The sequence below is a fragment of the Maniola hyperantus genome, chromosome Z, assembly GCF_902806685.2.
Source record: "Maniola hyperantus chromosome Z, iAphHyp1.2, whole genome shotgun sequence".
Lineage (NCBI taxonomy): Eukaryota > Metazoa > Arthropoda > Insecta > Lepidoptera > Nymphalidae > Maniola > Maniola hyperantus.
Genome location: NC_048564.1, coordinates 5,211,906 through 5,237,671, shown reverse-complemented (window position 1 = coordinate 5,237,671; position 25,766 = coordinate 5,211,906). Strand labels below are relative to the sequence as shown.

At 35.1% G+C, this 25,766-nt stretch overlaps 1 protein-coding gene across 1 annotated transcript in view; it reads right to left on the bottom strand.

Moving 5' to 3' along the window:
* LOC117995838 (uncharacterized) overlaps positions 1-25,766 on the bottom strand; it is a 93,414-nt gene that overhangs the window by 47,781 nt on the left and 19,867 nt on the right. Inside the window, exon 9 of the mRNA XM_034983856.2 lies at positions 12,946-12,979. Within this exon, the coding sequence (XP_034839747.1) occupies positions 12,946-12,979 (34 nt within the window). The remainder of the gene's footprint in view (positions 1-12,945; positions 12,980-25,766) is intronic.

Below are 25,766 nucleotides of genomic sequence, written 5' to 3'. Positions count from 1 at the left end.
GGACATAAGCTATTATGACGTAGACATCCGAATAGAAAGGGTTTTTGAAAATACAACCCCTTAGGGGTAAATAGAAAGAAAAAAAAAAGAAAAGTCGCAAACTGTGCCACACATCACATCTTAAAACTGGTTATTCCGGCACTTCTTCCACCTGGGCATTAGCCCAACGCGCTTCAAGCAAAAGAACCGCCGGAACAAAATGTCATGTGTGGCACAACCCGAAAAAGGGTCCCAGCTCAGCATTATGCTGTATGCCTTGTTGCACAAGAATATACAGCGCTGATTTTCAGCTGGTACCCTGAATAGGGGTTTGAAATTCGTATAGTCCACGCGGCAGAAGTCGCGGGGAGAAGTTAGTAGTTGTTAGTCTATACTAATATTATAAAGAGGTAATGTCGTTAAGTTTGTTTGTAGGGGGTAATTTCTGGAACTACTGAACCGACTTTGAAAATTCTTTCACTAATCGAAAGCTACATTATTCCTGAGTGACATAGGCTATATTATATACACGCAGGCGAAGCCGCGGGGATCAGCTAGTATAATATAAAGCTTTAATTAATTGGTTAAGCCTTTTATATATTTAATTTAAGTACAATCAAATAAAATAGATCCATACATAAAATAATAAAATCTTTACGAAGCCAAACCGATCTGTACCTATGCGTTTATTTGACCTTCTCCGTCAAACGTGTAAATTGACCCCGCATATTAATGGATTTAATGAATATTGTTAAAACCAAATGTTTCGTTTATACTATCATCAAACAATTTACTTTTTTTTTTTTTTTTTTAAATTTATAGACTAGCGCTTAGCTGCAATAAGACCTGGTGGCAAGTGATGATGCAGCCTAAGATGGAGCGCGCTTGCCTAGAAGATGCTTATTCACTCTTGTCTTGTAGGTACCCGTATTATAATTGGAGGGGAAAACTGATGTTGAAAGGGTGTTCCAAATCTTAGCGGTTCGAATTAGAAATGAGGAGGCAAATCGCTTCGTACGTATCCGTGGGATTTCGTGGAAAAATCAAATCATTTATTTACTAAAAATATTAGAAAAGTTTATCATATACGCAATTCGGAATACTTATTAAGTAGACACAGGTGGTCTATAATTTCAATTTTACTTTGTAAATAAAACTACCGGCTCTTTTTTTGGTAGGTATATTTTTTTTAGACTACTAGATTTTTTACAACTTACTCGTAATTTATTTTTATCGGGATAGGTAGTTACAGCTATGCTTGGAGTTTCTCTACGTGATTAAAAAGAAATGAGGAGATCCGTAGGAGAACTAGAGTAACCGACATAGCTCAACGGGTTGCGAAGCTGAAGTGGCAATGAGCACGGCACATAGTTCGTAAAACCGATAGACGTTGGGGTCTCAAGGTCTTGGAATGGCGACCTCGCACCGGAAAACGCAGCGTTGGAAGACCCCCCACTAGGTGGACGGACGACATCAGACGAGTCGCAGGGAGCCGCTGGATTCAGACGGCGCAAGACCGTGGCGTGTGGAAGTCCCTACAAGAGACCTATGTCCAGCAGTGGACGTCCATCGGTTGATGATGATGATGATGAGGTAGTTACAAATTCTACGGCTATTCTTCCTCCGAGCTGTCTTAATTACAAATTCAATAAAGTGTATTATAATATAGTGACGTTCGTCTTTCGTACCCGTTTGTCATCACCACGCTGACTAGTTGATTGTTTCACAGAATTCATTAAAACTTTAACGTTTCTGATAAAAAATAGTACCAGCTTATAGTTGAACTAAAACTAAAACCCGACTACGATCGTCTTAATAAACGCTGAAATATTATAGTAAAATAGGGTTTCTGTTACTTGGTATATTTTAATAGTAAACTATACTTTTATTTATGAACTTAGTATTTTCTCCTCTCTCATTTGACATCCCACTCGATACAATCGCAAAAAAAATGTAAAGACCCCCACTTCTTTGGATGTCACCCGGACCATAACAACGAACCTCATTCATGAAAATCGGCTCAGTAGTTTAGCCGCTACAGTGGAACACACATAAATACAAACCTACATACATACATACATCCATATATACATAGACTGCCAAAATCATAATTCCTTTTGGCTTTTCCGTAGTCGGGTAAAAAAATAATAGTTGCAGATTGATTTCCGTAATCAGTCACCGTATAGGAAATCAAATTGTCGAGGCAGTCAGAAAGGGGAAAATGCCGTGGAAATGGAACAAACTCTATCGTCATCGTACAATAGATTAAAAAAACAATCAATCAGTTTACTCGCCGACTTAAATTAAAATACTTAATGCAAAAATTAAATTAAAAATTTAAAAAACCCCCCGACATAAAAACATCTTAAAAGTAAAATAATAATAAGTAGGTCTTGGCCCTTTTAGTTTAATATTCCTACTTAGTACCTTTTATCCAAGCGCTCGTCACGTCAGGGGAATAAGGTAACAGCTATGAAAGTCCAATATAAATAGTACTTTTTATCCAAGCGCTCGTCGCGTCCAGGGATCGCTAAAGGCATAGATAAAAGAATTACTTCTCTAATCTGTGGCTAAAGGTAACAGAAACAGCTATGAACGTCTAATATAAATGGTACTTTTTATCCAAGCGCTCGTCGCGTCAGGGGACTGCTAAAGGTAACAGAAACAGCTATGAAAGTCATCTGTTGTAGAAATAATAGTTTATGTTATCTTTAGCGGTCTCCCGACGCAACGAGCGCTTGGATAAAGACTTTATTAAACTAAAAAGGGCCAATACATACTTACTTATAAAATAACTTTTTATCTTGAAATGGTGGTTTGTGTAATATATAGACATTACGCACTACCATGCCAGTGCGTCACCTTCCAAGAATTTGTCGTTATTAGAATTTGACTGGATACCAATAGGTATGTATTGGTGGAATAGTAATAACCGATTTAATAAGAAAACTAGAAAGAGCTGATAATCTTCAAACGGCTGAACACACTTTCTTGGATCATAGGTAAGGACCAGAGGACATTCCCGATCAAGACACCTTTCAAACAAAGAAATATATAGTATGGGTAGTGATATTCATTTAGTTTAATGCTTATATTTAAGCTAGTATATCAGTCTTCAATATATGGCTGACTGTTAATTCTAAATTCAAATTAAATGTCGACAAGTGGTCGAGTCATGATGTCTTTTTCAAAACAAAATATAGAACATCTGCACCTTTTTTTTCAATATTGCAGTAAGAGGACGAAAAATGAATTCTAAATTAAAGAGTCTAAATTCTAGTGCTACACTGCAAATTTACTCTACCAGTCTTGAACGATCAGTAATCGTTCAAGACTGGTACCAAAAGTCACGAGGGTTGAAAATTTTAAGTTTGTCTGTATGTACTTTCTTATTACATTGATAAGAAAAAACCAGTCAAGTGCAAGTCAGTCCTATTTTTTGTTTGTTTTTTTTTTGAAAGGCAAATTTTAATAAAATGTTTTATATATTTAGTAACTAGCAGGCATATCATTGGTTAGTAAAATAATAAACTTCTATTTCTGCTCTTGTTAGCCAACTTCTCGCTTGCCTAGTGAGTACTTATGCGTAAACAAATATGACCTAGAGGATAAAATAGGAAATGGTGTTGAGGAACACCGCTTATTCTATTTAACTTTGGGGCAGCGACTCTTTGTAGCGATATCGTTTCCCTTCCCACTTTAATAATAAATCTGAAGACCAAATAGATAGCTATAGAAACCATTTGAAAAAATTGTGTGTTATATTATAAGTAGGTACCTATTGATATGGTAATAAAAAATATTTAAAAATATACTTCGTAATTCAAAGTATGTCTAATTTAACTTTCAGTTCCATCCATGCCTTACTGCCGCACTCAGAGTCGCTTAATCGTTACTTAAGGCATTAATTAGTATGGATAAGGAATGCCTTAAGTAAAGATTAAGCGACTATGAGTGCGGCTGTCAGTACTGTAAATCTGAGTGCTACTTCATAAATTGTATGTTACTATCCAAATTGAGTTATAATTCGTAAAAAATGATGTCTAACGCGCCATTTAACTTTAGGCGTCAAATTTCATGTCAAAAGTACGATTTTAGTCATTATTTCAGGTGAACCGTACTTTTGACATGACAGTTAACCCATAGAGTTAAAATAGAGCGTGAGAAGTCATTTTGTACGGACTATAATCTTAGGTTTAAACTGACCATAGAGAATTGCCACATCACAAAGTTAATGAATAATAACAAATAAATATATAATGAGTTACCTTCTTGAAGAATCGATTCAAAAATTTGATATGTTGCTCCGCAATCTTCCAAGATCGCTCTTTTGGATAATTTGTGTGCTTTACCAGCGTCTAGCGACTTTGACCGTGAGCGGAACTCTTCCTTCTGCGCGGGGCTACTGACAGGAGCTGCAGCGCACGACCCCCGGCGACCTTCACCCGATTCGTGCCGCCAGTGTCCCACTTTTTTACTAAACGTCCGTATTAAGTCCTGTATAGAATGTTTGTGTCGTTGACCGCTCACACTCGACCCAGAACTCCTCCTCTCAGTCGAATGGCTATGTTCTTTATGACCAATGTTTTCCGTTAATTTCTGCGCAAAACTTTTGTTATCAAACCGACTTTTGATCGGTGTATGCGACAACTTTGAGCTACTTATTTCCCCATATTTTTCACATTTACTGTACTCGTTCTCTTGTATGTCATCCATGACTTCATTGTAAAGAGGTGATACGAAGTGACGGTAATCCGGATTGGGTGTCCGATAAGCATTAACACAACTTTGATATCTCTCTTCCTCCAAACGCATTGTTCTACTATCGACGTTTTGGGAATGGTAACTGTGGGGCGATTGAGGTCTATGTCCTTCCATAACGTCCCGAAAATAACTAGAAAAATTAGGATATTTATCTCTAGGACTAGACGCAAATTCCATAGGACTCGCTCGAAGACTACTACGATGCGTGCATGAGGAGCGTCGATTGATAGGAATTGCCCTTGACGGAGGATTGTCATTCTGAGATGAACGGGAGTCAGATGAACTAAGGGCGGAACTCCAGCTCTCCGAACCATCGTCCTTATCTAAACTAGGAGTAGATTCACGCGAGTGGTGCTTATGAAAAAAATTCGTTATCCCATGCATTTTGATTGAACACTTCCGCACTCAACACAGCACTTTCAGTTTCGTTGACATAATCGTCTCTTTACATATTGCGCTGTTCAAAAACGTATCTCGTTTCTGTTATAAAATATCTATGTTTGTGATAATAATTTAAAATACTTAATTTTAAATTGTTCAAGTGCAATGACCAATAGTTTAACGTAACGCCTCTACGAGGTAAACAGCATTTCAGGGTCACAACATTGGCATTATAAACGTTTTGGAAGTCGTTCTGGCGCAATAAAATAGAAAAAACTAAGATGATTATTATGTAACCGTTATGCCGAGTCCACGCTCGCCATTTCCTTATAAGGGTATAGGCTCGTCGTTAAATCAAAACCAGTTCCTTTTCTGAAATCTTTGGTCTTGAAGGTCAGCGTATCCTATTTACGGAATGCATTCACGCGACAAAGAGGGAAAAGATGGTCGACCTTGAGATGAATGCGGGTACATTATTTTATTAGATAACACGCATGCGCGTAAGGGGTCACCTTCAAAACAGATGAACCAAAATAAAGCTCAGTGGCAAAATGATATAATTTTTGACACGTTAGTACGTTGAATTAGGGTCATACTATTATTTAAACGTTCATCTCATCAGTTCGTACTTTGTACCTATTCATCATTAAGTTACATTTACTTTCAACAAACAAAAGCCGCCGCTTAGTATTTTCATTACAGATGGGCACTATTGCTACTTTTAAATAATTTTCATGAGATGAAATTACTTTTATTTTTCACAGTGATTTTTCACTAAAAGAGATTTTTAAATTTTCGCACTTACAATCGTTTGTTTTAATTTAACTAGGACTTACAATCAAGATCAATAGCGCTGATATTTAACAGGGTTTGATGGAAGGTTATTCTTTGCCCTTACAATCATTTTCTCACGGAAAGTGAATTCTCGCTGTTAAATCGTTTGCTTGTGTTAACAAAAACAATGTTTATCTCTTTCTAAATTCTCCGCAAACTCTTTAGCATCTTAGCTCGTGTCAAGAAAATATTATTTACTGATATTTCAATTTTGATATCCAAATCACAAAACAGAGAATATAGGTTGGTATATATTTAATCCTGTGGTAGGTAATATTTCAAATTCCGACAGGTAAACAATCCAAAAGTCGCATGCATTTTTACCTAAATGGGACAAAAAATATACCAGTGCCGGCACTCTTAAGCACCTGTACCTGTATTTTTTTTACATTAATATTCATTGGCATGTTTGTATAATTTCTAAATACTATAAATTTAAGTTAGATGTGTGAACATAATATAAATAAATCAAAAGTAGGAAATGGACATGTCGTCCTTCAGTCTTTAAGTAGTCTGACATTGCAATAGCAGTCTTTATGGTTATCTAGTCCTAAATAGGCAAACGGCCTTAATTACATCCATACTATCCATACTAATATTATAAACGCGACAGTATGTCTGTCTGTCTGCCTGCTAGCTTTTCACCAATTTTGATGAAATTTGGCACAGAGTTAGCTTACATCCCGGGGAAGGAAGGACATAAGCTACTTTTTATCCCGGAAATCAAAAAGTTCCCACGGGATTTTATAAAACCTCAATCCACGCGCACCAAGTCGCGGTCGTATTATCTAGTATTATATATGTATAGTCTTAATACAATATCACACTGGCAGAAGAAGTGTAAAAATCTCTATAGTTGGAAATCTTTTACAACGTTCTATATTTTTTCTTGAAGAATTAGTTAAAGACATTTAAGTAATATTTTTATAGTTACAAGGCCTAAAAATTCGAATTTAAATTAGACACCTATAATAATTCAGAAAAGTGTATTTTTATGTTATGTTAGTTACTCTTTACGATACCTACTCGAACTATTTGAACAAAGCATAAGTATCTTTGGATAGTTTATCTATCCCGGACCGCGAAATTAACAAATGCAAGTTAACTAATGTCTAAATAAGAAAAATGCAAAAAAAAAATTTTGGTTGTATTTTATCTATCTATATGACAGGAAAAGCTGACTTGCTGGCTGAACAGCTCAAACTACTCGACGGATCATGCTGTTTGGTATGCAGATAGCTATTATGACAGTAGACATCCGCTAAGAAAGGATTTTAGATAAATCAATCCGTAAGGGGTAAAATAAGGGTTGAAAAATTGTGTAGTTCACGCGGACATAGTCGCGAGCATAAGCTAGTTTTGTATAAGTACCTAAGTAGGGCTACTTTACAGGATTATGTCGAGACTCGACAAGTAAAATGACTTTCGCAGGTAAAATACAATCGCGACATAAAGGACGTGTGTCATTATTATGCACAAAAGGCCTCAAATTTTAGACTTGCCTTTACACAAGTTTAAAAAATGTGTTAAAAGTATGCTCCTAAAAAAAGCATATTATACAGTCGCAGACTATGTAAACGATAAAAAAGCTTGAATTTGACTCGCTCCAGCAATGCACGGGGCTGCAATGGCTTGTATAGTACGGTATAATAACATTGTAAATTGAAAAATTAAAAAGAGCAACCGCCGAGTTTCTTGCTGGTTCTTCTCGGTGGGAACGGCGTTCCGAACCAGTGGTAAATTAAAACTACCTGACTATTCATAAACACTTGTAAAAAGTTTACATGAATAAAAAAACATTCTATTCTATTCTCTTACTGGAAGTAAGTTCTACCTGTAAAGTTTTACGATCAAAACTATGTTTAGCGGCTACGACACGACACGATAGCGTTTGATGAATGGACTTCATAAAAGGAGAATAAAGAGAAACAATTCCCACTTGCTCGGATATAGCTTCATTACTGAAAAAATTAAACCGTAATCAGCTCTTTACTGTCCGCACGCCAGAAAATCTTCACAAAGCAATGAGGTCTTCAAAACTTTAAAAATAGAATAAGTCTGTTCGAAGTCGAATTAGCGCGAAAAAAAAGTCGGTTGGCGCCTCGTCCTTATAAATTTCCTTGTGAAGTCCTCGGCTTCGCGTCGTTATTCCAATATTACTCTGCCAGCAATTGCTTTATATCCGGCCTAGACAGAAATGTACTATAATGTACTATTACAGTACAGTTGGTACACCAAGGAACAAAATTACGGATAAACATAAAAAAATTCACGTCCATACCTATCTATATCTATTATCTATACTAATAAATAAAATTGAAGTGTCTGTCTGTAATTTCGAAATAACTACCTCATATTAAGCTCATATGGTTATTTGAACTGTACCATAACTGAATCAAACGTTTTTAAAAATGTTGTCTGTCTGTCTGTCTGTCTATCTGTTTGAGCGGGCTAATCTACGGAACGGCTGAACCTATTTTGACGGAATTTTCACAAACAAGTAGAGGATTAACCGGGGAGTAACGTAGGCTACTTTTTAATTAAAATATAGAGCTACTTCAAATAAAGTGCAAATGGCAGCCTTATCGCCTTGAAGCGATCTCACCCAACTACTGTGCAGAGGAGATTTTCAATAATACAACCCCTGTGCATAATTAGGTATGATAATATGTAGGTTTTATGTAGGTATGTTTCATCGAAGTACACAAATTAACTTTTCACTATGTGATGATTTTATTAATTTAAAGTATCATTAATTTGATAGGTGAGGGAGATCTCATACACATTTGATACAGTTCTAAGAAAGGTTTAGGAAATGGAAGACGGTGACGCAAGTTTTAAATATTAATTGGTTAAATAAAAATTATGTGTGTGTAAAAAGCTAGTATCTGCAAGGTGACTGTCCCGTTTAAAATCAAATTCTTCCGAGTACGTAAAATAGTTCTAAAATAACTAGCTACGTCCATTTTCCGTCGTTAGAATAATATTACTATGGATCTATGATAATACACTGAACCTATTAAATAGATAATATGACAACAACTTTATCGAAAGTTCCGTTCCCTTCAGGCTGATCATCTACGAGGCCAATTGATTTGCATCAAGGGCGTTCAGAACAAAATTGTTAAATGAATGATTGACTGATAAGCATTAGGTAACAAACAGGTTTTAACGGTGGATTATATTAAAGCTTCTCGGACTAATCGACGACAGCCGATGCGAACAGAGGTCAGCGTACAATTACAATCAAAGTGTTAAATAAAATAGTAAGGTTAACGCATCATTCCACATAGAAATTTTAAAAAAAATCTTACAGTGGGGCTCTCTTTTGGTGTAATTATTGTTAACGGACTTAACTTTGAAATTATATGTATAAGTAGGTATTTGTAATACATTTTGATACCTTTAATACTGCCAAATGCTTCAACGTTTTGACATCGCGTCGGTGTCAAATACCAAAAAAAATGCTTGAAGCACAGTCTATAAGTATTGTACGTAATTAATATGAATAAATTTAAAAGCAATCATTGTGTATATTACCGGTAAATAGTTACTTAACTAGTAATTAATTGATATTTAAATTAAAGCAGAAAGATAATGACTTTTAAAGCCTTTTTCGACGGCGTACCTACCTACCTACCTACTTAATAGAAATCTATCACCAATAAGTTGTATTTTTTCGTAATTATTGTACATATTATTATTATTGCAATAATTACTTATCAGTGACATTTAAGTAAATGATTTATTATTTTATATTATTATGTATCATTAGGTATATTGTATTACTGATTTCTTTTAATTATTAGTAACCATTTGTCATTTTAAATTAAGCTTCATATATTTTATTGTGGCTGTGCCGTGCCTTATATAAGTGGGAAAAAATAGTACCTATCTGTAACCTATTTGGATTTTTGTTGATAAATACATATATTTTTTGATTTCTACCACGATAAGTGCCAAAATGATACTAGTCATCCATTAATTTAATGGTTCAAAAAACTTTATATGAGAATAAAATATATTAAAATTAATAACAACTGGTTTCATAGGTTCTTAATAGCTGTTATTATCACTGATTAATTAGCAACAAAATAAGCTGTTTGTGTTAGAGTGCACCTAAACGTATTATTATTATTTATTTCTGTAATAATTTCCTTATGAATTATATTTAATTATCATTAAAGGTGTGCACGGCGTCATTTATTTACTGCGGCATTGCGCCAAATATCACTAAACGCACATGTGCTCTGCCAAAACGTAAACACACCACAGGAGATCGAGATTCGATTGAACAGCGCATCACTGAATGATAATCCAAAAGGGAACTTAAGATTAAACTTAACACAGTACACAGCTGCATTGTTGATAAACACTTATACATCATTTTTATCGTTATTATTCACGTGTTGTTACGTTACTATGCGCCACACGACACGCTCTCACGGCGACCGTGGGTATACTAACTTAGAGTAAAATAAATAAGCAAAGAGGTGGGAACGAGGGGCACGCCGAGAGGTGCGAGGCAACTTTCAGTCGCGTAGAGAAGTCGCGTAAGGATTTTGTAATATTAGGAGATATTATGAAGCGAGTTTGTGGCATTCGACTATAATACGTCAATGCATTCGAGAAACAAAGAGTTCCGATAGAAACTGCTGTAACCAACATTGGCCAGCTATCTGTATATACAACAAAACAATACATCACTATAGGACAAAAGGAGATTACTATTCCTTTCAGAACATGGAATGTGATAATACAGTCTAAGCTGCAATACAAAGTTGGCGTTATACATGGTTTTGATTTTCAAATCATAGGTAACATGTAAGTATAAGGGGACTTAAGTGAAACTGATTTTTAGCAATAATGTGAGAATTTTATTCATTTAATTTTAAACAAAAAGTACTTAATTATATGTGAAAGTCATTGGCGTCGATTCTCTTGTTTCTCTTCAAACTAGATTAAGAGTATTTGCGTCTTTTCCTTTTTAATATTGCTTTAAAAGGACGGAAGACTCAAAATAATTGTAGTGACTCGTTTAAAACAATAGGCTCAGACTGGCACCAAGGGACGAGGTTTGACAGTCCTCAATTTCGGACGGTTCGCAATTTTTGATGTGTATTATAAATTATTTAGAAATTTCACAAGTAACTCTGCTTGAGCGAGAGGGACTGAGGGGGCCACGCTAGTTGCATATCTGTAGGTATATCATCATCATCCTGATCAACCCATCGCCGGCTCTCTTCTCAGAGTGAGAAGGGTTTTGGCCATAGTCTACCACGCTGGCCATGTGCAGATTTGTAGACTTCACATACCTTTGAGAACATTATGGAGAACTCTCAGGCATGCAGGTTTCCTCACGATGTTTTCCTTCACCGTTAAAGCAAGGGATATTTGATTAATTAAAATGCACATAACTCCGAAAAGTTGGAGGTGCGTGCCCGGGATCGAACCCCCGACCTCCGATTAGAAGGGAGTCGTCCTATCCACTAGGCTATCACAGCTTTACATATATATCTATGGTTTTAATAAATAAGTTTCAACATAGGTACATAGTGACAAGATAGTGAAGACATAGATGAGGGAGATGGAAAGTGCGCATAAGAACTCAACAGGAACATTATGTCATTGTTGCTTGAACTTCGTACCCTATTAGCCAGTCAGTTTAAAAACAGTAAACAGGTACTTAGGTATTTTAAAGAAAACACACATTAATCATGTTAGCGATAAATTTATAGACAAGCTTACTTAGTGACTCTGATACGGCGTGCAAAAATCACTAAGTAATAACAAGGATGTTATCCTTACTATTTTCCTATTATTGATGCTATTTCTTATAGCAATAAATTTCACTCTCCCAGAAGACATATTAGCAGAGGCGGATTATCCCTAATGCAAACTAGGCGCGTGCCTAGGGGCACGCGCGATCCTGTAGAGTTCCATTACCTGGCCTACCTAATTATCCCTACTAAGTAATATTATCTTGGAGTGACCGAAACTACCTCTTTTTTAATATAGCGAAGTGTCATTACGTGACTTCACTCGTTCATATAAATAGTATAATCACCAACAACCAGTTATGCAACGATACGATTCCTCATTCTTTTGAAATTATGTAGTAAGTAAAATTTTTAATATGGCTGTTAGAGGGGCGCCTACGAGGTGCTTGCCTAGGGCGCTCTCGACATTTAATCCGCCTCTGCATAATATTAGAGATGCTCAATTCAAAGCTCTCGTAAAACATAAACTTATTGAATAATTCTATAACAATGTAAAGAATTATTTAAACGATAAGAAAGCTTGGGAAAGGTATGTTTCCATACCATTGTACAAGAATTAAAACATTTTAATTTTTTTTTAAATTTTATTAAATTGAAAATTTTATAATTGTTGTTATAGCGGCAATAGAAGTACACATTCTGTGAAAACTTCAACTCTTTACAATACGCGGCAGAAAGTATTGTACACCAGCTTTTAGAATGACATTTCGGCTTTGTAGAGCGTTGTCTCTGTCACTCATACCTATATGACGTTTTGTCGGTCTCAATGACAACGCTTAACAAATCTGCTATCTCCTTCTAAATGTCGATGTAAATTTCTTTCTGCCGCGTAATATTGTACCTATTCGGTTCACGAGATACAGTCCCTTGACACAAAGATGGACGGGCGGACGGACAGCGGAGGCTTAGTAATAGGGATTGCGGCCCATTGGCATCTCCGGGTACGGAACTTTGAAAACGGCAATTATCCTAAAAATACCTATTGTCCTAGATACAGAACAGAATATTATAGTGATAGCTTTATAGCTTTTCAGCGGTTATGGAAAAGTAAATTGTGTGTTAATGAGGAGGTATGTACAAGATTATAATTAACCTATAATATGTATGTTTTCAAAATAATAGAATATTTGGAAATTTTAGTTATGATTATGAAACAGTTGACATAACCTATTTATTTATATAAGTTTAAAAACTAATTTGGACTTACCGGAAGTATGGTGATGATGCTGGGCTTGCGCTTTCTGCAATAAAATAAACAAAAAATAAATAACAAAAAGAAAACAAAAAGCAGATGAAAGTGCACGATCATGAGATAAAATGTGATTGTGAAACTACTGATTGAAACAAAAGTAATTGAATAAAATATATCTGACACTGCTTAATATAAAGCTCACTACACACGACGAGATATAAATTAAAATATAGTCCGGTCAAAATAGACATTCAAGTTTACAATAATTCGCATAGAACGAAAAATTGGTATTGACTTGTCTTTCTCTTCTTCTTAGAAGTCAAGAGTCAATTGAAACACAGGTGCAGTACAATACAATGTACCTATACGAACAGCTGTGATAGCCTAGTCGGTAGAACGTCCGCCTTCTGATCGGTGGTCGGGGGTTCGATCCCGGGCACGCACCTCTAACTTTTCGGAGCTATGTGCGTTTTTAATAATTAAATGTCACTTGCTTCAACGGTGAAGGAAAACATCGTGAGGAAACCTGCATGCCTGAGAGTTCTCCATAATGTTCTCAAAGGTGTGTGAAGTCTACCAAACCGCACATGGCCAGCGTGGTAGACTATGGCCAAAACCCTTCCCACTATGCGAGGAGACCCGTGCTCTGTAGTGAGCCGGTGATGGGTTGATCATGGTGATGATGATGATACGAATAGCTAGAAAATTAGAAAAGCTTGTTACATAGCCTACAATAATTAATATCGCCCACTATACCTATAAAAATCTTATGAAATTTAATGTGGATGTGATGGCAGATGTACAGCAAATAAATCAAAACGTAAAAATTAACGTATGGAAACTGTAAACGGCCAGTCAAGGTTATTGTAAAAAAATATATGTAGATTATAATCGACAGCTATTTAGATGTATACAATATACATTATTAATATTGTTGTAGTATGCAATGGTAGGGAAGTCCAAGAGGGGATTTTGGGTTTTACTCGAGCGCGTCAGATTTAGACAAGGTAAGTTAATTAGATGCAGAAAAGTGTGCATTTTATTGATCTGACAATTTGAGCGTGACAAAGTTTCAAAAATCAGCTATGACTTTGTTGCGTCCAAATCGTCAGTTTTTTGAATAGGAGCTACTTGAGGATTCACTTAACATCCCTTCTCAATATTTGATGAACTCGATAAATATTTTGAGTCTATTTTCTTTTACTTTTCTTTTTTTTAATTTATAGACTCGCGCTTGGTTGCAATTAGACGGTGGGAAGTGATAATGCAGCCTAAGTTGGAGCGCCTCCTTCTACACCTTCGTACGACCACCCCCACCGTGCAAACCGGCAGATAAATATGGGGCGTATAGATACTATCAATATCTAAAGCGCTTGAGTATTTCTTTGCGAGTATATATTTTTTTACATTTTTAAAAACCTGTACGCGCTTTTCCCACTAGTGAAAGGGGTTACATCATATAACCTTTTTTTCTTTTTAGCACCTAATCTTCACAACCCAATAGGTCACCACGACGCTCGAGTAAATCTCTATTTAGCCTCTTGGGCTCCCCTACTACAAGGTACCACAACGCTAGCGAAATAGGTGATACTTTGAAGTATTCCGAATAGAACAATTTTAGACCTAGTGTGAAAAACACCACATTTAAAGTAAAACAACAAAGATCCATTAACACCTAGGTACTACGTGTCGTGATAATTGTTCGTGAAATGTTTATTACACCTCAAGCAATTATTGTGTATCAATTTTACAAACAGTATTGACAAAAATAATTAATATTATTCTTGAATTTACATCGCAACGTATATTGTTGTTGTAATCATGTTTCAGCATAGAATAGTGTATCATGCATTCTGCGGAATTCATGTGATATTGGTACTGATTCTGATCTAAATTTTAAAGTATGTATTTGCATTGTTTTCTTATCGATGTAATAAGAAAACATCCATAGGGACATCCACGCAAAATCCGAGCTGAGGAGTCCACGGATAACTTCGAGAATGATTCGTTTTTTTTTTTTAATAATATCATTACTTCTTAAAAAGAAGTATGATATTCCAAAAATGACAAATTTGATAATTATAGGTTAAATTATCATCTATTTATATTTATTATGCCACTAGCTGATGCCAGCGACTACGTTCGCGTGGAATTAGGTTTTAAAAATCCAGTGGGAACTCTGTAATTTTCCGAGATAAAAATTCAACTATACCCATGCACAAAATCACGTCAATTCGTTGCTCCGTTGCGCCGTGATTGAAGGACCAACCACAACCAACAAACAAACAAACCATCAAACCAACAAACAAACACACTTTCTCATTTATATTAGGATATGACGTAGATATTTTTATATCCGTATTTTTCGGCTCCGATCCGAATTCTTCATTATTTTATGAGCACCTCCCTACACTAAGAAAATTCTGTTGGCTATATCAATTAGTTAGGCTGAGAATTCAATTTATTCAAGACATACTAAATGAATAACAATAACAATACACAGTAAAATACTTTTGGAGTATGTACTTGAGCATTGGAATAACTAGACGTTATTTCGATGTTTTATAACAAAACGTAAATATCAGCAACGAAGGTTAATTTTATGAATAACAGTGTAATATTACGTCATTGGTAGTTAGTATACGGCTAAGGTGTTAATAAATAATATAAAAAATGTTATTAAGAATGACGTCATGTCGAAATAGTATATTCCGAATCACATGCTATCTTGCACTATGTTTTTATCTGCCATTTTTATCTGCGGTCTGCCAATCCGCACTTGGCCAGCGTGGTAGACTATGGCCAAAACCCTTCTCACTCTGAGAGGAGACCCGTGCTCTGTAGTGAGCCAGCGATGGGTTGATAATGATGATGTTTTTATAAAAGGTACATGGGGGGATACGACAACTTAGCCAAAATCAACCTTTTTGTTGAAACTTTCACTCCCGGCTCCTCCCTCGCCTTTTTTAGAACATTTGTCGGATTCGGAACAATTTAAGGTGCGAAATTTCTCAATTCTTTCTTAGTGTGCATTTTCACTCCTCTATAAACTACTCTTCAAATCTCTACGTCTCGATGTTTAAGATGTAGGTACATACGTTACAGTTGTCTATCAGTCTTTTTATTAATAGTATACTAGCCTTATGCTCGCTACTTCGTCCGCCCATTCATTTCATCTCCCCCCCCCTAGTTCATTCATAGTTCAAAATTCAACCCCTAAGGGATTGAATTTTCAAAAATACTTTCTTAGCGGATGCCTACGACATAATAGCAATCTGCATGTCTTTCAGTCCTATCCAGTCCAGTTGTTTGAGCTGTGCATTGAAAGATCAGTCAGTCAGTCAGTCAGTCACCTTTTCCTTTTACCTATATATATTGTCACTTTCATATCTTATTCATTCCTTTATTCTATTATTTATTTATAGAATACAATCTGCATCGATATTTCTATTTTCAATTTCCATTTCTAGCTTGCTTGGAAAAGACCGATTCTATAAGACCGCCTAATGAGTCATCTATTGTAATTTTTGCTCCCACTTATTTCCTTTATTATATATTTGAATATTTTGTGTAAGATATTATAGTATATTTTCATTTTTTAAGTCATAACATGTATTGTCTACTCTCATTTAGGCACATTAATTAATGATTATATTCATTAACTTTCGAACTTATCATAATGCATAGTGTACTTAATATAACGCGTAGATGGTATCGTCCACTAAAGAGGCTTAAACATTGATAAGAACCTTAATACAGTTGGCAACAATATATATCACAATGACCCAAATACATACGAGCTCAATAGCTTAAGGCTCTTTACGCACTGTAACCAACCCGAATCTAAGATTTCGTTAATATTAATTTCCTAAACCAAGAATCACTCCAGTTCGGACACATTGTTTTCGGAGTGCGCTTGCGCACTGTGTTCGATACAAATCTGTGACTATGGTGGCTAAAGAATACGAAAGCAAAGCATCGAAACCACCGAGTAGAAACCGAATAGTCTCTGATCGAAACATACGCCGCTCAGTGTAAAATCGACGACATGATTCGATACGTGTTTGCTAGATCTGATTTTTTTCAAATTGGGATCGGAATTTCATGCTGTGTGAAGAGCCTTACGATAAACGATGAAGTTTAATCCAAAGGGAAATGAAATCGCACCAGCTGGTGCTCTTTTGTCAAACAATTTTAGCACAGTTAACAGACTTTTATGTGAGGATGAAAATGAAAATGTCTATGGGAATAATAGCTGATTTCCGCGAATTGTGCCTGGATTTAGGTTTTTTTTTAAATCCCGCTAGTGTTTTTCCAAATACTTTTTAGTGGGTCTTTGTTATAGTACCTACGTGAAAAATCTATAATTTGTAAACCAGTCCCAGTAAGGGCAAAAAGATAACCTATTAATATTACTCTTTTATGTGTCTGTCTGTCGGTCTGTAAATCCCTACGTATCTAGCTCGTAGACGGAATGAGTTACAGACTTGAAATTTGGATATTTGGTGTAGCAAAGTGTTTGTTGACTCAATATCAAATATTCAATCCCATAGATAGAGTTCAAGTAGGTACATTTTCATTCTTTTTTATCTTCAAAAATAATGAAATGGGGAGCTGTCAAAGTTGTTATTTTTTTACGTATTCAACTATTATGGACTAAGTGCCAGCACACGCCAGACCTTCGTCATTTTATAAAAGCTGAAAGTTTAACTGCGTATTGTACCCAACACTGTGAGGAACGTTTGTTTGGATCATGGTGGCTTTGGGCGATAACAGGTAATAAAGGTGTTTTGATGAGGTCAAATAGTTTAACGAACTAAATTATTATTATAATAAAGTACGGAACCCTGGGCACCCTGGGTGTATATAATACATTTGCCGGTTTTTATACGCCACAATATTTCGAACAAAAGACAGCAAAGATAAACAATGACAAAAGATGCCCCCAATAGGCACGTTCAGTTCACATCTTCAGAGATGGTATCGCCAATAAAGCATTACACACACATTACAAAGTCAGTACCTTTTATTTTACAATGACTGTAAACAGATGGATGGTATTATGTACTTAGAGATATAGCAGCACATACCTAATTGTGTAGTATTAGAAATCTGAAATATAAAGTAGACGAAACATACACCTACATACTACGTTAGTAATTTAAATATTTGCTTGCTACAAAATAAGTCTTCTTTATAGTCGTACTAGCTGATGCCCGCGACTTCGTCCGCGCGGAATCAGGTTTTTAAAATCACGTGGGAACTCTTTGATTTTCCGGGATAAAAAGTGACCTATGTCACTTTTCAGGTCTTTATCAATACCTGTGTAAAAAATCACGTCAATCCGTTGCACCGTTGCGACGTGATTGAAGGACAAACCAAAAAACCAACAAGTCAACAAACAAACACACTTTTACATTTATAATAAGGGTACTGATTTCTCGTTGCTGAGGGTCGTGACTCTTTTTCATATTAATCACATAAGGCCAAGACTTGTCTTGGGAAAATAATGCAGTGGGTTCCCAGATCCATCCATAAAAAAAGTAACTTATCAAATATTCATAAAAATCTATCACGCTAATCGCCTTATGAAACTTTTAATAAAAAAATAACAAACGAAGAACCCTCGGAAAATAATCCCGCAAGTACTTCGTCTACTCTATACTTGAAACATATATTTTCGTACTCGTCTATTAAATCTTCAACAAAATTCGTGAATATATATTTGTCCCCCAACGCCAATTACAGAGGGGTAGTTAAAAGTTTGACTGCTTTGTTTGTCTGTGGCATCGCAGCACTCCAACGGATAGGTCGATATGAATACGGTTTTTGAAAGCCTATTTAATCGAGATGGTTCTTAGCTATGCTTGCTGAAAATCTGTTCAGCCGTTTGAGGATTACCAGCTCTTTTCTCAGCTGGTGAAAATACGTCATACAATTGAAATACGCGTAGAAAACGACATTCGACGAGTCGTTGATATGCAAATCGTGATGAAGTTCTGATATAGGAGCAGGAAGGTGGTGGGACGGATGTGACAGGTTTACCAACCGTAAAACCAAACACTTACCCCGTAGTCGGGTAAAAAAGAGCTGATAATTTTTAGACGGCTGAACCAAACAAAAAAATTAAATCAAAATCGGTTCATTCGTTAAGGAGCTACGATGCCACAGACAGATACACACGTCAAACTTATAACACCCCTCTTTTTGGGTCGGGAGTTAAAAAGGAACCTGGCAGTGGTCCGACCGCCGACGATGAACGAGAAACCAATATCTAGCTAGACAATAATTATTTGAAGTACGTAGTCAAAATCAATATTGGTAGTCTTGTTGATCCTCACAATTTGACGGTGAAGTAGTGCGGTCTTGCAAACATTACTTCTTATTGGCTCTACACTTTGTTTCCCTACTAAGCCTTTGTTTTTTAAGTGTATCCTGTATTCTTACACTCTGTAAATCTATTAACAATAAAGTTATTTTAAATTAAATTAAATTAAGCCAATAATTAGTATTTAACTGTTATTTGCGAAAGTATGTCTGTCTGTCTGTCTGTTAGCTTTGACGGCCAGTTTAATCGATTTTGATGAAATTTTCAACAACAAATTCCTAAAAGCCCGGCAACGAATCGGCGGTTCCTCTGGTGCTGCAAATGTTCATGGGCGGCGGTAATCACTTAACATCAGGTGACCCGCCTGCGCGTTTTCTCGCTATATCTATTTAAAAAAAATTGGTACAGACTTACATCCCGGATAACGACATAGACATTTCTTATCTCAAAAAATCAAAGAGTTACCACGGTTAAAAAAAATCTAAATTCACGCGGACGAAGTCGGGGTCATCATCAAGTTTTATATATTTAGAGATTTTATTATTTTATAAAACTAATGCCCGGAACTTTATCCGCATGGATTTAGGTTTTTAAAAATCCCGTGAGAACTTAATTTTTTTAAAGAAAAAATCCCATGTTCATCTCCAAGATATCTCTGTGCCACAATTTGTAAAGATCGGTTCAGCGATTGAGCCATTAAAACGTAACAGAATGACAGACTGACACGCTTTCGCTTTTAAAATATTAGTAAGGAAGTATGACTATGGATTTAAATAAATAAATAAATTTTCATTTACTGCAGGCCAAGTAGGACCCACATTGTTATAAAACTCGTAATGTAGGTAATTGTAATGATTTTTAAAGAAATTATTTTTTGGTCTCATACAAGGATGTGAAGTTTTATCTGATCAAGATATTGAACTAAAAACAAACGTGAGAGTATGCTAATCTTCGACGAAGGCCTCGCTTCAAGTATACTTAACCTATTAATATGTGTATAGACTTACGACAAATAAGCACTATGGCTACCATTGTCTTACAATGGCTGCACATTGCAATGTTGCACTTGGAAAACAAGAGGACTGAAGTCTTAACTACGCAGGTAGGGTTGTCACTTCACCAGAAAAATTAGATCATTGAGGTAATAGCAACAAATACTGAATTTTCATGTAAATAAAGTACAACTTTGTGTAATCTACTACTCTACTAATCAACTTGTACTAATGCTCGCGACTTTTTTTCAATTTAGGTTTAAAAAAATCTGTGGGAACTGTTTTATTTTTCGGGATAAAAACTAGCATACGACACTCTTCAGGTCTTTAACTATACAAATGTAAAATATCACATCATTCCGTTGCTCCGTTGCGGCGTGAATGTAACAATTTAATACCCTTTCGCGTATAAAATATGAGCCAGTGATTGTAATGAAAAAAATTGGATATATAGTTTAAACTGACGAGGAATTTTAAGAGTTACATCTATGAAGCAATTCAATATTTTTAATAAATTATCACTCTATTGCAAGTAAGGCCGATAACATTGCATTTACCAGAAAAATGGAGGCTTATAACATAACATAGACTAGCGGTATAAGTATTTTAATATTATTTTTGAACAATTTTCACGAAAATTTTAGAGGTTGGTCGAACTAAGGTTATTGCGGATGATCTTATTTGAAATAAAAACTATAGTGAAAGTTATACCTGTCCAAAAATTTAGTGAATGCGGTGGTAGCCCTAGTGAGTACTAAATACAAACTCGTTTTGGCTTTAAATGTAACAACAGTTTTCATAGCACGTAGCTACAATTCCTGTTATCATCATAGTATTATTATGTCAATAAAGATGTTTGTTTGTGAATGAAAAACAATTATGGATTTTGTTAGTTTTATTGTTATCTAGCTGACCCGCCGGCTTGCTTCAGTTTTGATTTCCGAAAATTCTTTTAGATTAAAAAAAACCTACTACGTATTCGTATATACAAAATCGCAAGTTTCTAGCCGTAGCGGTTTGAGTAGCGGAGCAGTAGCTAAACTGGTAGTATACTGACATTATTATTATAACTTACTTTATTATTATAAAGCAGTCTTATTCTACGAAGAGTCGAGAGTAGTCATTCACAAACCCTCAACTCCTAACCATAGCCAATTTCGCGGTAGCCCCTTAACCTCGGCTACAAAAAAGTTGTTGAATAACGAAAACGAGTAACGCAAACGAAAACAAAACGTAAAACTGAAACAATATGCAGTTCAGACTTTCTGAAGTAAAGAAAATCCATAATCACCCCTATGGTAGGTACCGTCAACAACATCAATTTAGCCATCATGTATGTTCATGTCAAAATAGATATTTTTATTACTCTCTGAGTGAGTTCACAAAAATAGCAATGTGGGTTGTTTGTTATATGTAACATTAAGATAGTTGTTAAGTAGTAGTTTAATAAATAATGTAATCGAGAAAAGGTACGTAGTGCCCCGTCCTTTAGTTTTACTCGTCTTGGTATATCGGTATATTTCTTGGATCACGTGACCAAATGAGCCGAATCTGATAGTACTTTCAGGTAAAGAAATCTCCCTTCACAAAGACGATATTTGTATTTCTGCGGCATTAAATAATTTTACAAACGCTTCTTTTTCTATTGCGTAAACTCTTATCTCTCTCTTTCTTTCCCTCAGATCACGTAATGCGGTCACCAAATGAGCTCAGCCTGGTTTCATTTTTTTACTTGTATCACGATTATTGCTAGAACAAGTCTACTAGACTTGTTTAGCTTCTAAGTAACGAGGAGATAATATAATATTATACGTATCCCTATTTCGTCATGATGATAAGATATCGACAATAATGTTTAGCGTAAATGTACTCATCCATCACGATCATTGATAAAATAGATAAGCGGTTACCGTCAATCTTAGATTATTTACCTATTCAGATATAATTAGGGTTGCCGTTCGCGTGAAATAATTTCTAAATCGAAGTGTTTCTTTAGATTTATAAATCTTGAATCATGTTTAAAAAAAAATTGACGTGTACGCCATGTGACGTCATTAATCGCTTTCCGTGCAGCGTGACGCTAATAATTAATTATTTTAAAATAAATAAAAAACATGATTTTTTAAAATTATTCTCTTTAATAATGAACTCTAGCCCCATAAACTACCTCTACAAAAAAATCACGTCATTTTATTACTACAGTCCCAGATCTATGGTATAAAACTAAAACTTTATAAATAAAAAGATTTGTTCTAACTGACTGACCGATGGCCAACGCACAAACTAAACCGTTGGGGTTAAAAACTTGAAATTATGACAGTAGGTTTCTTTTAGGTAGGCACTTATTAAGAAAGGATTTTTGAAAAATCCACCTCAAAGGGGATTAAATAGGGGACGAAAGTTTGTATATGTACCTAAGTCCGTAATTTTTCAAGATATATCTATGAAAATTAGAAGAAGCAGGTGTTTCAGGATTTTCGTAAATTCCACCCACTCACCGACTTTAAAAAAAATTACTTGAGCGAAGCTGCGGCGAATGAGCTAGTTAATAAGCTTTTTATGGTTTAACTACTTACTATCAATTTTGAATTTGACAACTGAGTCAATGTGCAGCTTGATAATTGATATACAAAATACCTACTCCAATTAAAACAATAATTTAAAACTGGGAACCCTAGACAAAACATTAAACAAATCTACACATCTATGTTAACACATTATAAGTTTAGCTGGATTAATGTTACTTTATTAATAATAAAAAATCGTTGAATATAATATTATTTTAAAGCTATGTTAGAGCGATATAATGTAAATAAAGATATAATTGTATTATAAAATCGGTAGAAAATTTCCTAGGTTAGTATAATGGTATTTTGTTTGCTATAAATAATATTGTGCATAGGTAGATATACTTACATATCCACTTGCACAATAGTTATGCTTTAAAATTTTGCACAGAAAATTCACGCTTGACAACAAAATAAAAATATTGTTTTTGAAACAAAAGGGTAATTAATGAAGCCTAACCATCTTTACTGATTCGTTTTTGGCTTAATATATTTCATCTTTCCCCTATGAATAAAACAAATATAAATTTATTATAGTAATTATTCATCCATTATAAATTTATTCTTCATCGAAGTATTTATTGAAAGGATTTATTAGTGAAAAAACAAATGGTTTTGTTAACCCATTGAGTAGGTACATAACTAAATTTTCTCTTACGAAACAAAGTCTACCCACAGTTTAAACTTTGATATTTCGGAAAAATGAAATTCGGAAATTAGGACTTTCGGAAATTTTTATTTGTTTAGATTCGTTAATATTGATGGCACAAATCTTCACAACTTGGTTATACTTTTAAAATATATTGTATTTTCTTCTATAAGTATTTTAATATTTAACTTTAATAGAACTGATTTCAAAATATTCAATCATATCATCACAAAAAGGGCACAGTTCAACATATACCTAAACAGCATTGCCGTCCAGCGCTTATGAGCATGAAGAAACTAATTATGTAATTTAATTACGATTTAATAAAAAAATATTAACCGCATTGAAGCATAAAGAAGTTATAAGCTAATAAAGAGACAAATGGATATTAATTCTGTACTATGTATTTGTATATTATACTATTACTACGACTACGAATTATTGTATTTCAAAAAATAGAAACCTGAGTATTTTATTGGTGCGTTACACATAAAAATGCAATGATGTTACACTGATTAATTAGTACCTTTAATATATTTTATAAAGCGTTTTAGTATATTTTATGAATAAATTAGAAATAATTATGATAAACACATCTAAAATTTGAATTAGCCACGAATACATAAGCGCGATAAAAACTTTAACTTTTGAACACAAAGAACAGGTTACTTTTTAGCGTTAAAACGTTTAAAGGTTACTTTTTGTAAAACTAAACTGTAAACTAAAATCTTTTAACTAAAAGACACGAATAAATTCATTTTGTCGATTTTTGTGAAATGAATTAGAGTACCTACCTGCTGTTGTTGATGATATTGGGCAACAAGTTTGACGCCACTTAGTTCCAAAGAGCGCGGGTCCAGAGAGCGGCTACGAGGCTTTTCTGAGTAAAACACATCCTCATCCCGTTTCCCCTTCTTCCATCTGAAGTAATTTGCCATCGCGCCCCATTCGCACTCTTTAAGATCAGCGTACAACTCTACTACGAATGTCGACGTATTTCGCACATTTTCATACAAGTGATGCGGTTGAAACGCGAAGACATCTCTTTCAGTACTGAGAGATAACGTCGTTGTCACGAGACGATCGTTTGTTATGCAATGCGGGAGCGCACACGCTATCCGAGGTTTCGTTCCGATGCGGAACCTAAGAGTCTGAGGGCCCTAAGAAATTTTGGGGCTGTCTTTGACAACATTTGAGGAGCTGGCGAATAAAACGGTGTAGTTGCAGAAAATAAAAATTACAGACGGAGTAAAAGACTGAATAAAAGCTGTTGAAATTTTACTGTAATTATATCGATCAAAACAATCAATCAAATCAGGAAATTCGAACACAATTTTAGCACAGCTTTAGGATGTTTTGCTTGGAAGTGAGTTCTAGTTTGTATTTAATGTTCGAAAACATCCGGGTTAAAGAAAAGAAAATCTTTTAACTAGAAGTTTATTACAACGTTTTCGGTGTTATTATTACGTACCAAGTTGATACGACATCGCAAACTGGGCCTGTCAGCTAGTCCATGGGGGACAAACAATTTTATAATTTTTGGTGGAATTGCCTGCTATTTCGCGTCTCCTGGTATTTTATCTAAAAACCTCGTTCATAGCACGAAACAGGCCCAATGATTTTTTTTTAAAGGGCCAAGTGCGACCCAGACTCGCGCGCCGACGGTTCCGTACTCGGGTATTTTTTTCGACATTTTGCACAATAAATCAAAAACTATTGTCCATAAAAATAAATAAAAATCTGTTAACACGACAGACGGACAGACACACAAGACAGACAGACAGACAACGAAGTGATTCTACATGGGTTCCTTTTTTTCCTTATGAGGTACGGAACCCTAAAAACACAATTTCAAGAACTTTTCGGTACCTATACAACTTTATCTTTAAGCTTACTGAATTCTTTTCCACTGTAAGAATATACTTTATGGTATTATCATTGTTAATAACAAATCATTTGAAATTTTAAAAATCGCATTACTTTACGAACCCACCACTTTAGTTTGGCAGGTCTTATTTAGCATACACAGGTCTTATTTAGCATACTGAAGCACCGTCTTACAAATCTTCAGTTTTTATCAAGCACCTCCTCAAAATTGCTCAAGGGCTCTCTTCGGCCAGAGCAAAATCTCACTTTGACGCTCAATTATAAGAACCGAAATCCCTCAGACGTAGTGCATTTACGAAACAAGTTACAATACTGCGCAGGCATTGAAGTGTTATTGTTCAGTTTATTTCGTCTCACAATACACTGTTAAGAATATCATGTTATTTTCCGTATAAATTAACCTTCATTTACTA